The sequence below is a fragment of the Rhinopithecus bieti genome, unplaced genomic scaffold (genome assembly GCF_001698545.2).
Source record: "Rhinopithecus bieti isolate Rb0 unplaced genomic scaffold, ASM169854v2 scaffold_6481, whole genome shotgun sequence".
In the NCBI taxonomy this organism is placed as follows: domain Eukaryota; kingdom Metazoa; phylum Chordata; class Mammalia; order Primates; family Cercopithecidae; genus Rhinopithecus; species Rhinopithecus bieti.
The window spans coordinates 3,890,689-3,905,037 of NW_016805314.1; the positions used below are offsets into that span (position 1 = coordinate 3,890,689).

Sequence of the window (14,349 nt, forward strand, 5' to 3'; positions counted from 1 at the left end):
AAGAGTTGCCATGAAATCAGAAGTCAAGAGTAATTTCAGAAAATGTGCAGCACATGAGTTCTGGGCCACTCTTTTTCAAGTGTTAGGCAACTTGGGCAGAAGTGGCTATCACCTACAACGACAAACAGAGATTGCATGGTGGTTACACAGGTATACTTTCCTTGTGATATTTACTGACCTTATGGTTTGTGTACTTTTCAAGACATGCTATACTTCAATAAAAAATTTTATAAAGAAAATAAATTTTAAAACCTCCCAACAGCTTCTCAGGAGCTGTAGAAGGCCTCTCCTGCTTTTCTGCAAAGAATGACTACTACTTTTCATTAAGTTAACATGAATTAATACATTGAGCACGTATAAGGAGGTATCTCTAAGAAAAGTGAAAAAGCAGTAGACTCTATTATTGGCTAAATCTCTCCCTTCTAGAAATCTCAGCAAAGCATGGAGTAGACACAGGTTGAGTATCACTTATCTGAAATGCTTGGGACCAGAAGTGTTTTGGATTTTAAATATTTGCAGATACTTAGTAAGATATCTTGGGGATGGGACCAAAGTCTCGTATACACATTATATGCACAGCCTGAAGGTGATTTTATTTTTCACTTGGGGATGCTGAACAGGCTGTATGTTGTGAGCCTGCATTTTGACTGTGACCTATCTCAAGAGGTCAGGTGTGAGATTTTCCACCTGTGGCATCATGCTAACATTGTTTGGATTTTAGATTTTTGGATTTCAGATGCTCAACCTGTACTGAGAAAACCTTTACTGAATGAACACGCTTTTTCAGGCACAAAGTTGTAATACCTAAAGAGGTATGAAGAGATCCTGGAGTACAACAGCTGCCTCTTACAAATCAGGAAACTAAGGCTCAGAGTAAGTGATTTTTGCAAGGCCGTAGAATGGTATCTTTTGATACTAAATCTATTCTCTTTCTACTGTAAGATGATTCCTCCATCACAGGTCCTAACTCCTAAACACAATATTCACTGTACAGTGTATGTTCAATAAATGTTATCAAAGGGGAGAAACCCTGCAGCGTTAGTTAAGTCAATTAATCCAATAAGGTGTTAAAAACAGTTTAACTTGCAGGAGCTAGGAAGTCCTCCTTCATGATAACCAGCATTGGGGAAAGGTGATATTAATTTAATATGTATTTCCATCAGTGTTGTCTATTACATATTAAGATACCAACATGAAACTGGAAAGTGTCAGACGGATGCACAGGAAGTGACCAAAAAGGTGTCACAAACATACAGTCGATAAAAATATCTAAGAGATTTGAAGTAAGTCAAGGAAAAAGAGACCAATATTGAATTTTCACATATACTAAGTAATCTGGAAAGCTGATTTTTCAAGGACCAGTAGGAGAAATTTACTAATACAAAGTCTTACGGCCTTCTTCTACAGGGAACACAGGTCATACAGTTAACCTACCTCAGTTCCTGGCTTTCTGTGGTGAGGAGGGTAAGAAGTGCCCAGGCGAGGACCTGGCTGTCATCCTCAGCGTGAAAGTGGCTGTGATGCCGGATGTTCTGCAGCAGCAGCTGGTCCAGGCACTCCAGGGCCTTCTCCTGCACAGTGCTCTCACAGTCCATCACCACCGGGACCAAGCCCCGCAGCCAGGCTGTCTGGATCTGCACGCATCTAGGCTGAGCCTTAGGAGTGAAAGATTATGACACAAGAAGGTCTAGATACAAGTCAGGGAAGTTGTGATCAACATTTTGACATGTTAAAAATAATCACACATTCAACTGCAAATAGACCACCAAGTGGAAAAAAAAATCAAAAACATACAAAAGCAAAGCCAGCTTAATGTAAATCAGTGCAAACCAAAATTTTAAACTTATACATTAAAGTCACTATTTTACTAGTAGAAGTAAATCAGCACTTTTTTGGTCATTAAAAATCAAGAGCAAATAATAAATATCCCAAAGAGCAATTAGAACAGATGCTGACAGAAAAAGTCAAAATATGCGTTGCTTAATGCCTTCTATCATGAAATAAAGAAATAAACATGCTTTTAAAATTCAACTAAAATGCTACCTAGCTGACAAGAGTAAATTAAATATAGTACTTGTGAGTCTGCTCTTCCGGCAATACCATCTATCTATGCCCTAATTGACTAAATTTAGTCTAGGCCTCCAGCTTAACCAAATCAACTTAAAATTTTATTTTCCTGTGTGAGATTTAAAGTGAAGAAAAGGGTCGGGTGCAGTCACTCACGCCTGTAATCCCAGCACTCTGAGAGGCCAAGTCAGGCGGGTCACCTGAGGTCAGGAGTTCGAGACCAGCCTGGCCAACAGTGAAACCCTGTCTCTACTGAAAATACAAAATACAAAAATTAGCCAGGCATGGCAGCACCTGCCTGTAGTCCCAGCGATTCAGGAGGCTGAGGCAGGAGCGCTGCTTGAACCCGAGAGGCGGAGGTTGCAGTGAGCCAAGATTGTGCCACTGCACTCCAGCCTGAGAAACACAGCAGGACTCTGCCTCAAAAAAAATAAAAAACAAAGTGAAGAAAGGGCTAACAATTGGCATTCGCTAGCATTAGTTCCTAATTATGTTTAATAGGAAGCACAGTCTATCATACATAATTCAAAGATACCTCCTCCCTTATGTTGTATAATTCTACAGTGGACTTAAGAGTTTTTAAAGGTCAACTTAACATTTAGCAGCAGGTAATTATTGCGTGGAATTACTTTTAATGTAAAATACCGTGCATTACACATCTAATGTCCTGCCTCTCACCATAAGGAGTTCAGTAAGAGACTGGAGGGCCTGCTTCCGGACAGACACCGCAGGGTCCCGACACTGGTCCTGCAGAATCGACAGGTCCTCCTTCATGCCCGAGACATCACAGTGTTTCAAAATACTCACTAATACCTAGAAGGCATATATGCAACACGAAGTGATGACTGCATAGAATCAACTCAGAAAGATAAACTGTTAACAAAGGAGCACTTCCTTTAAGTTTGTGGTTCTTAACATTTTAGGGTCATGGATCCAACCTTCCTCCTCACAACATCCCATTTTTCAGAATCCAATTTGCTAAGGCCTCTCTCAAAGAAAAACAAATTTTATATAAACAAATATTTACAAACAATTTTATGAACCTATTAAAATCCACGCATGCTCCCTAGGTTAAGAATTCCTATTCTAAACAAATTAAGGATATAAATTTGTGGTTCTTAAAAAAATCAGAAACCCTGTAGGAAAGCTTAAAAATAAATAATCTTCCAGTTCATCTATAATTCACATATAACAGGATCAGGGTCAACTAACAGTTCAGTGAAAAGCAAATTAAATAATGAATATGGTCTAGGAGTTTAAAAAATATCCCTTTGCATTTCCAAGTTTTTAGTGCTTAAAAAAAAAAATGTGCAGAGAAAACTCACACCTGCAGTGCAGACTTCCTAACGTTGGTCTTCTCATCCCTGATCCTCTTTCTCAGCATTGCCATGACACATCTTTCTGTAGAGGGAATACCAAAGGGTCATCACAGCCGGAGAAAAGTCATACAGCAGCTAACATTTCGCCACACAATACCCAGAAAATACACTCCTCTTAAAGACTCACTAGCTTGTTTTAAATCTTAAGAAATTAGAGTGTGGAAAAAGAAGAAAATGTGGATAATTAGGTATTCACTGTAATGCATATAAACTTTGGAATATTAAAAATTTGGTTTTAAATCTTGGCCCCTACCTCTAAAATTCTGAATTTATCTCTTCCATTTTGTTTAGCTACAAATAGGAGTTTCTAACCCTTAGGATTATTTTAAAGATTTGATGAGGTAATATATAATAGCAGCTTTAAAATGTTTGACTTGAAGGCATTTTTTTAATAAGAGACGGGGGTCTCATTCTGTTGCCCAGGGTGGTGTGCAGTGGTACAATCAGAGCTCACTGCAATCTCAAACTCCTGGACTCAAGTAATCCTCTCTCCTCAGCCTCCCAAGTAGCTAGGACTACAGGCATGAGCCACCATGCTAGACTAATTTTTTTTTTTTTAATTTTTTTGCAAAGACAGGATTGTGCTGTTGATCAGGCTGGTCTCGAACTCTTAGCCTCAAGTGATCCTCCCACCTCAGCCTCCCAAAGCAGTGAAATTATAGGAGTGAGCTACCATGCCCAGCCTTGAGGCTTCTTTATATTCTTAATAATTACTGAGAACCCTAAAGAGATTATATCTTTTAATACGAATCAGCAATTTAAACTGAGAATTGTAAAAATATTTACTAATTCATTTTAAAATAGCAAGACATGTTACTGTTAGTACTTTTTCATAAAAAATAACTATATTTTCCAAAACAAATAAACAAAAAATAGTGAAAAGGCTGGATGTGGTGGTATGTGTCTATAATCCCAGCTACTGGGAAGACTGAGATCAGAGGATCACCTGAGCCCAGGAGTTCGAGTCCAGCCTAGGCAACACAGCAAGACCCCATTTAAAAAAAAAGAATGGCATTGCTTTAGAGTATTGCAAACTTCAAAATGTCTGGCTTAATATAAGCTAGCTTATCTCTCATCTGGCTTATAATTAACAGGATTCTCATCTCTGTTTCTACCTGCAATCTGTTGCAATTTGATTAGTCATGGGACCACTGGAAAACTCCAATATACATTCGTGAGAAAATCAGAGTGTGGAAGGCAAATGAACACTGCATTCATTTTTACTTCAAGGACCCCTGAAGGTTCCCAAAACACACTTTGGGAACTGCTTATATACAAGAAGGCAGCTTAAAAAAAAAAAAAGGAAAACAATAGAGAAAAATCAATGAAACTAAAAGTAGTTCCTTGATAAGATCCACAAAACTAATACACCTTTAGCTAGACTGGCGAAGAAAATAAGAAAGAAAATTGAAATTGCTAAAATCAAGAAAGGAGGGACACTACTATTATTAGCCTTACATAAATAAAAAGGATTACAAAGGAATACTATGAACAATTTTATGCCAACAAATTAAGTAGCCTACATAAAATAAACAAATTTCTAGAAAGGCACAAACTATAGAAACTGACTCAAACAGAAATAGAAAATCTGAATATACCTGTAACAAGTAAAGAAACTAAATTAGTGGCAGGGCGCAGTGGCTCATGCCTGTAATGCCAGAACTTTGGGAGGCCAAGGTGGGTGGATCACCTGAGGTCGGGAGTTCAAGACCAGCTTGACCAACATGGTGAAACCTCATCTCTACAAAAAATACAAAAAAATTTGCTGGGCGTGGGGGCGGGTGCCTGTAATACCAGCTACTCGGGAGGCTGAGGCAGGAGATGTGCTTGAGCTAGGAGGCTGAGGTTGCAGTGAGCCAAGACTGTGCCACTGCACTCCAGCCTGGACAAGGGCGAAACTCCGTCTCAAAAAAAAAGAAAGAAAGAAAAAGAAAAAAAAAAGAAACTAAATTAGTAATCAAAAAAACTTTACACATACACACACACCCCTAATGATCAGACACTTTTACTGGAGAATTCTAACAAACGTTAAAGCAAAAATGAACAATCCTTCATGAACTCTTTCAAAAAACAGAAAAGAATACACTTCCCAGCTCATCCTAGGCTAGTACTACCCTGACAGCAAAACCAAAACCTCTCAAGAAAACAACTGATAACGTTTGAGTATTTGCCCAAAACTCATGTTGAATTTAACACCCATTGCTGGAGGCAGGGCCTGGTAGGGGGTGTTTGGACCACTGGGGCAGATCCCTCACAGCTTGGTGCTGTCTTCATGACAGCAATACTGAGTGCGTTCTTGTGAGATCTGGTCATTTAAAAGTGTGTGGCACCTTTCCCCTGACTCTCCTTCTTTCTCCTGCTCCCACCATGTGAAACGCCTGTTCCCTTTTGGCCTTCTGCCATGATTCTAAGCTTCCTAAGGCCTCCCCAGAAACAGATGCCAGTGCTATACTTCCTGTACAGCCTGGCAGAACCATGAGCCAATTAAATCTCTTTTCTGATACATTACCCAGTCTCACATCTTTTTTTTTCTTTTTTCTTTTTTTTTGAGAGAGTCTCACTCTGCTGTCCAGGCTGGAGTGCAGTGGCACAATATTGGCTCACTGCAACCTCTACCTCTCGGGTTCAAGTGATTCTCCTACCTCAGTCTCCTAAGTAGCTGGGATTACAGGCACCTGCCACCATGCCCAGCTAATTTTTGTATTTTTAGTAGACATGGGGTTTCACCATGTTGGCCAGTCTGGTCTCGAACTCCTGATCTCAAGTAATCCACCCACCTTGGCCTCCCAAAGTGCTGGGATTACAAGCATGAGCCACCACGCCTGGCCACGTATTTCTTTATTGTAATGCAAGAATGGCTTAATACAACAGACCAATATTCCTTATGAATATGATACCAAAATTCTCAACAAAATACCAGCAAACCAAATCCAGCAAGATACAACCATGCTCGGGATTTATCCCAGGAATGAAATGTCGTCAACCTATGAAAAAATCAATCAATGTAAATTACACCATGGTAACAGAACAAAGAAAACCACACAATCATCTCAAAATAGATGCAGAGAGCGTATTCGCAAATTCCAACACCTTTCCATGATAAAAACTCAGCAAGCTTGAAATAGAAGAAAACTTCCTCATGTTGATGAAAGTCATCCTAAAAAACTCACATCATACTCAGCGGTGAAGACCAAAAGCTCTCCCCCTAAGTAAAGAAAAAAGACAAGGAAGTCTACTCTTTGACTTCTTTTCAACATCATACCACAGGCTGTAAAACAAAAATACAATTCTAAGGCTCTCCAACCATCTGAATGGTCTTCCTCCTCAGTCAGGGCACTCTAAAATTTAACCTGAAGACTGGTTCAGGCCATGACGGGAAGTAGGGGTGAGACAAGCCTCATTATGCCCTCCAGCATTAACTTCAACACAGACTTTAAGTCTGGTAAGAAACATTTACAATCTATTCTCTCTGAAGTCTACTATCTGAAGGCTTCCTCTGCAGTAATGAACTGTAGTCTCCATCATCCTTTATCTTAACCCAGATAGTCCTTCCTATTGACCCCAGTTCTTTAGATAAACTCAACCAATTTTCAACAAGAAAAATTTAAAACCTACCTATAAGCTGGAACCTTCCCCACCTTTTCCTGCCTTTTGGGACCAAACCAATCTACCTATTAAATGTATTTGATTGATGCCTGATGCCTCCCTAAAATGTCTAAAACTAAGTTGCACCCCAACCACCTTGGGCACACGTTCTCAGGACCTCCTGAGGGCTGGGTCACGGGCCATGGTCACTCACATTTGGCTTAGAATAAATGTCTTCAAATATTTTACAGAGCTTGACTCTTTCTGTCAACAAATGGGCAAGAAAAAGAAATGAAAGATATCCAGATTGGAAAGGAAGAAGTAGAACTACCTCCATTTACAGATGACTTGTTCTTATATCAAGAAACCCCCAAGGAATCCATAAAACAATCATTAGAGCTTGTAATGAGTTTAGCAAGGTTGCAGGACAGAAGATCAATTATCAAAACAACATGTAAAAACTGGCAGTGAACAATTCAGAAATGAAATAAAGAGAGCAATGTAACTTGCAATACTATTGAAAAGAATAAAAACGCTTAGGACGAAACTTAAAGAGCAACACTGTTCACTGAAAACTACAAAACATCACTGACACAAATTAAAGACCTAAAGAAATAGAAAGACACCTGGTGTCATGGATTAGAGGAATTAACAAACTAACATGGCAACACTCCCCAAACTGATGTACAGATCAATCCCTGTCAAAATCCAAGATGGCTTTTTTTTTCTTGCAGAAATTGACAATTGATCTTAAAATTCATATGGAAACACAAGGGACCCAGAAGAGCCAAACTAATTTTTTAAAAAAACAAAGGGACAGGAGGAGAACTCATACTTCCTGATTTAAAACTGACTATCACAGGACACTATGTTCATGCCAAAATATGACTTGGACATAAAAATTATTTCTGGGAAGACAATTAAAGCAGACAATTAAAAAGCAGCAACAAACAGAGAAAAAGCTCTGTCTAACCTCCCCCTTTTCTTCCTATGGGCAGTATATAAATTCTCCTTTACTCACCGGGTCTCTACTCCCTTATCAGCCAAGAGCAATTCACAAAACTCACTCTATTATTTTCCTCCCACATATAGGCGGTCCCTGACTTAGGGTTTTCTAATTTTGCCATAATGTGACAGCAATGCATATTCAAACCATACTTTGAGCTCAGAATTCTGCTCACTTCCCAGCTAGTGAGGTGCAGGACAATACACCCTCATGATGCTGGGCAGCGAGAGTAGCTCCCCGTCAGCCACCCCATCAAAAGGGGACAAGAGAGAGTCTCCAGTGTGCTGTGCTGCCAACATTTTTTGGATAAGATGTCTTGTGTTATGTAAGTAGAGTTCCAAGCCACTGCCCTCAGTTCCTTTGCACTGAGATCTCTCCCGCATAACACGCACTAGACACGTTAATAAACTTGTTTGTCTTGTTACAGGGATCCATCCCAAGGAAGAACTCAAGAGGACTAAAGAAGAAGTTATTTCCCCTCTCCTACACTAGAACATAACAGCAGTCAACACAGTGTGGTACATAAAGACAGACACATAGATTAATGAAATAAAATTCCATTAATATAGAATATAGAGCACACATGAGTTTATACAAGTCAGTCAAGTGATTTTTTTTACAAGAGTGCTAAGACACTCAAAGGTGAAGGAACAGGCTGAAAGAAACAGCGCTATGTCAACTGGATAGTCACATGCAAAGGAGTGAAGTTGGACCCTCTATATCACACCATATGCAAAAATTAACTGAAATTTGATCAAAGACCTAAACGTGAGAGCTAAAACTGTAAAACCTTTAGAAGAAAACACAGGAGTAAATCCACACAGGAGTAAATCTTTGTGACTCTGAATTACACGATGATTTCTTAGCTATGATACCAAAAGTACAAGTAAAAAAAGAAAGAGATAAATTGGACTTCATCAAAATTAAAATGTTCCACGCCTTATCATAGAACACCATCTGAAAAGACAACCCACAAAATGGGACAAGTATTTAAAAATCATGTACGTGATAAAGTATATATATAAAAATAACTCAACTCAAAAATAAAAGATAACCCAATCAAAAAAAGGGCAAAGGGCTTGAATAGACATTTCTCCAAAGAAAACGTATTTATATGGCCAATAAGCCTAAGAAAATTTACTCAACATCATTAGCCATTAGGGAAATGTAAATCAAAACCACAAGTAGATACCACCTCATACCCACAAAGATGGCTAAAATAAAAAAGATGGACATGGCAAGTGTTGGTAAGAATGCAGAGAAACAGGATTATCATACACTGCTAGCAGGATTGTAAAATGGTGTGGCCACTTTGAAAAAGTTTGGTGGTTCCTCAAAACGTTGAATATGGAGTTACCATATGATCCAGCAGTTCTGCTCCTAGGTAAACACTCAAGGGCATGAAACCACATATCTATACAAAAACTCATACAAGAATATTTATAGCAGCATTAGTCACAATAGCCAAAAAGTGGAAACAACCCAAATGTTCATCAGCTGATGAATGGATAAACAAAATGTGCTGTATCCTTATAATCGACTATTGTATTCAGCACAAAAAGGAATGAAGTACTGATACATGCTACAACATGAATGAACCTTGAAAACATGCTAGGTGAAAGAAGTCAGACACAAAAGACAACATAGTACATGATTTCATTTATGTGGAATGTCCCAAATAGGCAATTTTTTATTTTTTAATTGTTTTAGACAGAGTCTCGCTCTGTCACCACGCTGGAGTGCAGTGGCGCAATTTTGGCTCACTGCAACCTCCACCTCCTGGGTTCAAGCGATTCTACTGCCTCAGCCTCCTGCGCAGCTGGGACTACAGGCATGTGCCACCATGCCCAGCTAATTTTTTATATTTTAGTAGAAACGGGTTTTCACCATGTTGGCCAGGATGGTCTCAATCTCCTGACCTCGTGATCCTTCCGTCTCGGCCTCCCAATGTGCCGGGATTATCGATGTAAGCCACCGTGCTTGGCCCAGAATAGGCAATTTTATAAGGAAAGAAAATTAGTGGTTGCCAGTGGTAGAAGGAAGGGGGCATGGGGAGTGACTGCTAATGGGAATGGGGTTTATTTTTCAGCTGATGATATGTTCTGGAATTAGTCTGTACAATCTTGTGACTATACTAAAACAACTAAATTATACACTTTAAATGGTGAATTTTATGGTGTATGAACTCTACCTTAATTAAAAAAAAGCAGAGCATTGCAGCCGCAGTGCATGGGCATCTAGTAACGTATGCCAATTTTTTATGACAATTAATGCCAACAGCTTATGAACAGAGTACACTGGGAAGACATCGGCCTTCGTTGCATCCCCGAACTGTTCTTTTTTTTTTTTTTTTTTTGAGAGCAGGAGTCTCGCTTCCCTGTCAGCCACAGGCTGGAGTGCAGTGTCAACGATCATCGGCTCACTGCAAGCTCCGCTCCCGGGTTTACGCCATTCTCCTCCTGCCTCAGCCTCCCCGAGTAGCTGGGACTACAGCGCCCCACCATCTCGCCCACTAGTTGGTTTTTTTTTTTTTTTGTATTTTTTAGTAGAGACGGGCGCGTTTCAGCCCGTGTAACGCAGGATGGTCTCGATCTCCTGACCTCGTGATCCACCCGTCTCTGGCCCAAAGTGCTGGGATTACAGGCTTTGAGCCACCGCGCCCGGCCTCATTCCCGAACTTTCATAATTTTTAAGCATCGTTAAATCACCTCAACTTGATATTGCTTGAAAAAATCTGTGCCACAGTAAATCCATAATCTGTTTAGAGGAAGTCTGGAGCCAACACAAACATTCAGCATTTTTCCAGAGTATATTTTCCTACAACATTTAGAAAACGTGTTTATTATAAATGCAGTTATTGCTCTGAATTTGAGTAATACATGCTAATATCTAGCCTCCCGAACCCAATTTCATGCTGACCTTCTAGGCTGAATAATAAAAGCAGTAATCATCCTCAGGGAGCTTTCTGTACATCTCGGCACCTATCTCAGTGTTCCACATACGTGTGTGTGTGTACAAGTGTATATATGAGAACATTTCTGTGCACAAGCACCTGTCTCTCCCCTGCTTCTTAAGAGATGGAGCTCTGTCTCACAGACTTGTGCATCTCCAATGCCTGGAATGCTTTGGGAAGGACCAGATCAATGTTTATTGAATAAATTAATAAACCTCATTATGTAATTAATCCTCCATGTACATGCTCTTTCTCTCTCTTATCTGTCTCTCTCTCTCTCTTTAAATCACTTTCCTAAATGTTGTTTCTACAGACTCCCCCAACAGTTGTCTGGGAAAGATGGGAGGGTGTTACAACTGGAAAACGACAGGCATACCCTACATCATGCAGCTATTTAGTAACTGAGTTTTGGTACAAAAAAGCAGAGTACTCTGCAGTGTTATTTTTATTTTTTATTTTTTAAACAGACTGTCACCCAGGCTGGAGTACAGTGGTATGATCACAGCTCACCGCAGCCTGGAACTCCTGGGCTCAAGTCATCCTCCCACCTCAGCCTCCTGAGTGGCTGGGACCACAGGTGCACACCACCATGCCCAGCTAATTTTTATATATTTTTTTAAGAGATGGGGTCTTGCTGTGCTGCCCAGGCTGGTCTTGAACTCCTGGGCTCAAGTGATCTGCCGGCCTCAGCCTCCCCAAGTGCTGGGATTATGGGATTACAGGCATGAGTCACCACGCCCCACCAGATGTTTCAACTCTTAGGGTGAATAAATCAGAAAAAAAACAAAAACAAAAACAAAAAACCAAGGTTTCAGACTCTACTTAGGGTTGTCTGAAATCCAGCAGCATTACCTGACAGAGATAAAATCTGACATACCTCCAGATCCAACTGTTTCACCACTGCAGTCTATGTTGATCTCCCCTGAGGGTTCGGAATGGTTAGATGTCCGCCTTTGGTAGGAAAGAGCTTTAAAAAAAAAAGTACAGTCATTAAGCTAAAATGTGTTGTACTTTTAATAACATTAGCAGGGCACGTTACTCATTTAAGTTACAACATTATTACTGAAACGAGTTTCAACTTCTCTGATGAAAAAAGTACAATGTTAAAGTAGGTAAATAAGGAGGTAGGAGAAACATTTTAAATATTCCACAAAATTTTAAAAGATAATCATTCAATATTTGAAAACGTATTGAACCATTACCTGATGAATTTCTCAGTAAGGTACCAGAGTGACTCTCTATTCCTGAAAACGTAGGACCTAAAAACAAGAAGAAAGATAAGGAAGAAAGTCAGTATCACAAACTGAGTAAATATCCACAGAGGAACCAAAATCAAGATAATTAGGCTCAAAGACAAGGCAGACGGATTCTAAATTGCTGACAACTGATAACGTTCTCCTTGGGTATGCATTGAAATGGAGATTCATCCTAGCACGACCAATGCCCACCTATGCAAAGCAACAGTAAAGGTAGCCTTTTAAAAGGCCTTGCAAATGTATCAGGCTCGCCTATTTAAAAAGTTGACAATAAAATATACTAAAAATGGTTTTAAGGGTAACAACAGATCATACCATACCTATTACTTTTGCCAAAGAAAAGAACGATTCCCTTGCAGTCTATTTCTCAATGAGCACAAGACTAGTTTCCTGTCCCAGCAGTCACCATACTCACTGTTCATCAGGAGCTCCAGAATACTCTCCGATGCACTGGTAACAGTCAGCTCCAGACAGTGTGCAAAGCTGGACAGTGCCTTGCTGCGGACAGTAGGTGCCTTGTCTAAGCAACGATCAAACATAATTTCCTGCACCAAGAACTTATGCTTTAAGAACTTCTGATGCTCCAAGGAGAGGGTGTTATCCACCTCTCTTTCAGGCAGTTCTAACAGAGCTAAGACAACATCAAGAGTAAAAACCCGGTGTGGGATCTGGTAAAGCAAGATCATAAGAATTGCCATCAGATAGGAGTAAGAACCAAAGAACCCTCCTCATTCAGACCTAGAAAAGAGACCCTTTTATTAAAAGAGTTTAAAAGGACCCAAGGTTTTATGCAGAGCTATCTCCTACCTTGGAACTTCGGGAGTATTTGTAAAGCCAGGCAATGAACATAGCGTATTCCCCACAAGGAAGTTTACTGAGCAGCTGGACTAGGGACTGGGCTGCAAAAGTACGATACTCTGATTTATCTACCACCTGAGGAGCAAAAACAGAAGTTGACCAACCAATATTCACCTGCAGGATGGCTGAAACATATTTTGTAAAACAAATTGAAAATCAGTGAGTGTAACTAGCTCAATGATCTTTAAATGCTAGGTAAATGACTAATAAATTTTAGGTTTGAGATCCCTTGAAAACTAATCTAAAGGAAATCTATAAACCATCTCTCCAGAAAAACACACATACAAATTTAGTATACAATTTCAGAGAGTTTTTAGTTCCCCAGGTTTCATAAGGTTCAAATTAAGAATCATTTGTCTAAATGGTTATAAAAATGTAAGAGCTCATCATGGAAATTTGAACACTGGATGTTTGATAATATTAAGGAATTACTGTGAATGATGGAATTTGCTTCAAAACACAATCCAGTACACACATGTTGGGGGTGTGGGGTAGGGTTTAAGGGACACAAAACTGTGGAAGGCGCTGATGGGTGTGTGGTGGTTTACCATCCTGTTCTCCCTGTTTCTGTGTGTATGTTCAACATTTTTCCAAAATAAAGTGTTTTTTTTAATAGAATACTTTTGTCTAGAGGACCATCTAGTGAACATTAAATAAAACCACTTTAAGTAACAATGCAGACTCATTCCCAAGAACAAACACACACACACACACACACACACACACACATTTATCGTCACACGTGATACACTTCTATGTTATTAACATTACTAAGGCAAACGGTACCTTGGCACAGATGTGCTGCAGTAAGATACGGAGGACTGGGAATATACTCTCCTTTAACTCATCCACAAGGGAGCTTTTTAAAAGAAAAACACAACTACTGTTCACAATACAGTCACTGACTGTCCTCAAAAACCACTCCTATATTTAGAAATCCCAGTTATTAAAACACTCTACCCTCACACTACAAGAGTGGTTACAGTAGAACAAAGAGGGAACACACAAAATGTCACCGTAGAAAACTGTTAAGTAGTTCCCGTGCAGTTTTGAGAGCTGCTGCAGAGTAGCTAAGTCATCAGGAAAGAACAAAAATGCAATCTTCATACAATTCTTTTGACTACTTACTAAATTTTGTATTAAGATGTAAAATATATCCTTTTGGGATAAATACAAAAATTGACTAAGACACAGTACCACCTCATGGTTGCTCAGTGAAATGCATTATTAGTAACATTGCTTCTC

General features: G+C 39.5%; 1 protein-coding gene across 2 annotated transcripts in view; it reads right to left on the reverse strand.

Annotated features, from left to right (window-relative positions):
* The window catches only part of NCAPD3 (non-SMC condensin II complex subunit D3), a 67,432-nt gene that overhangs the window by 34,851 nt on the left and 18,232 nt on the right, over positions 1-14,349 (reverse strand). For both annotated transcript variants that reach the window (XM_017872168.1, XM_017872167.1), the window contains 8 exons: positions 13,891-13,963; positions 13,054-13,179; positions 12,662-12,914; positions 12,193-12,249; positions 11,868-11,957; positions 3,395-3,468; positions 2,746-2,880; positions 1,435-1,655 (listed from right to left, as the gene is read on the reverse strand). In XM_017872168.1, the coding sequence (XP_017727657.1) occupies positions 1,435-1,655; positions 2,746-2,880; positions 3,395-3,468; positions 11,868-11,957; positions 12,193-12,249; positions 12,662-12,914; positions 13,054-13,179; positions 13,891-13,963 (1,029 nt within the window). The remainder of the gene's footprint in view (positions 1-1,434; positions 1,656-2,745; positions 2,881-3,394; positions 3,469-11,867; positions 11,958-12,192; positions 12,250-12,661; positions 12,915-13,053; positions 13,180-13,890; positions 13,964-14,349) is intronic.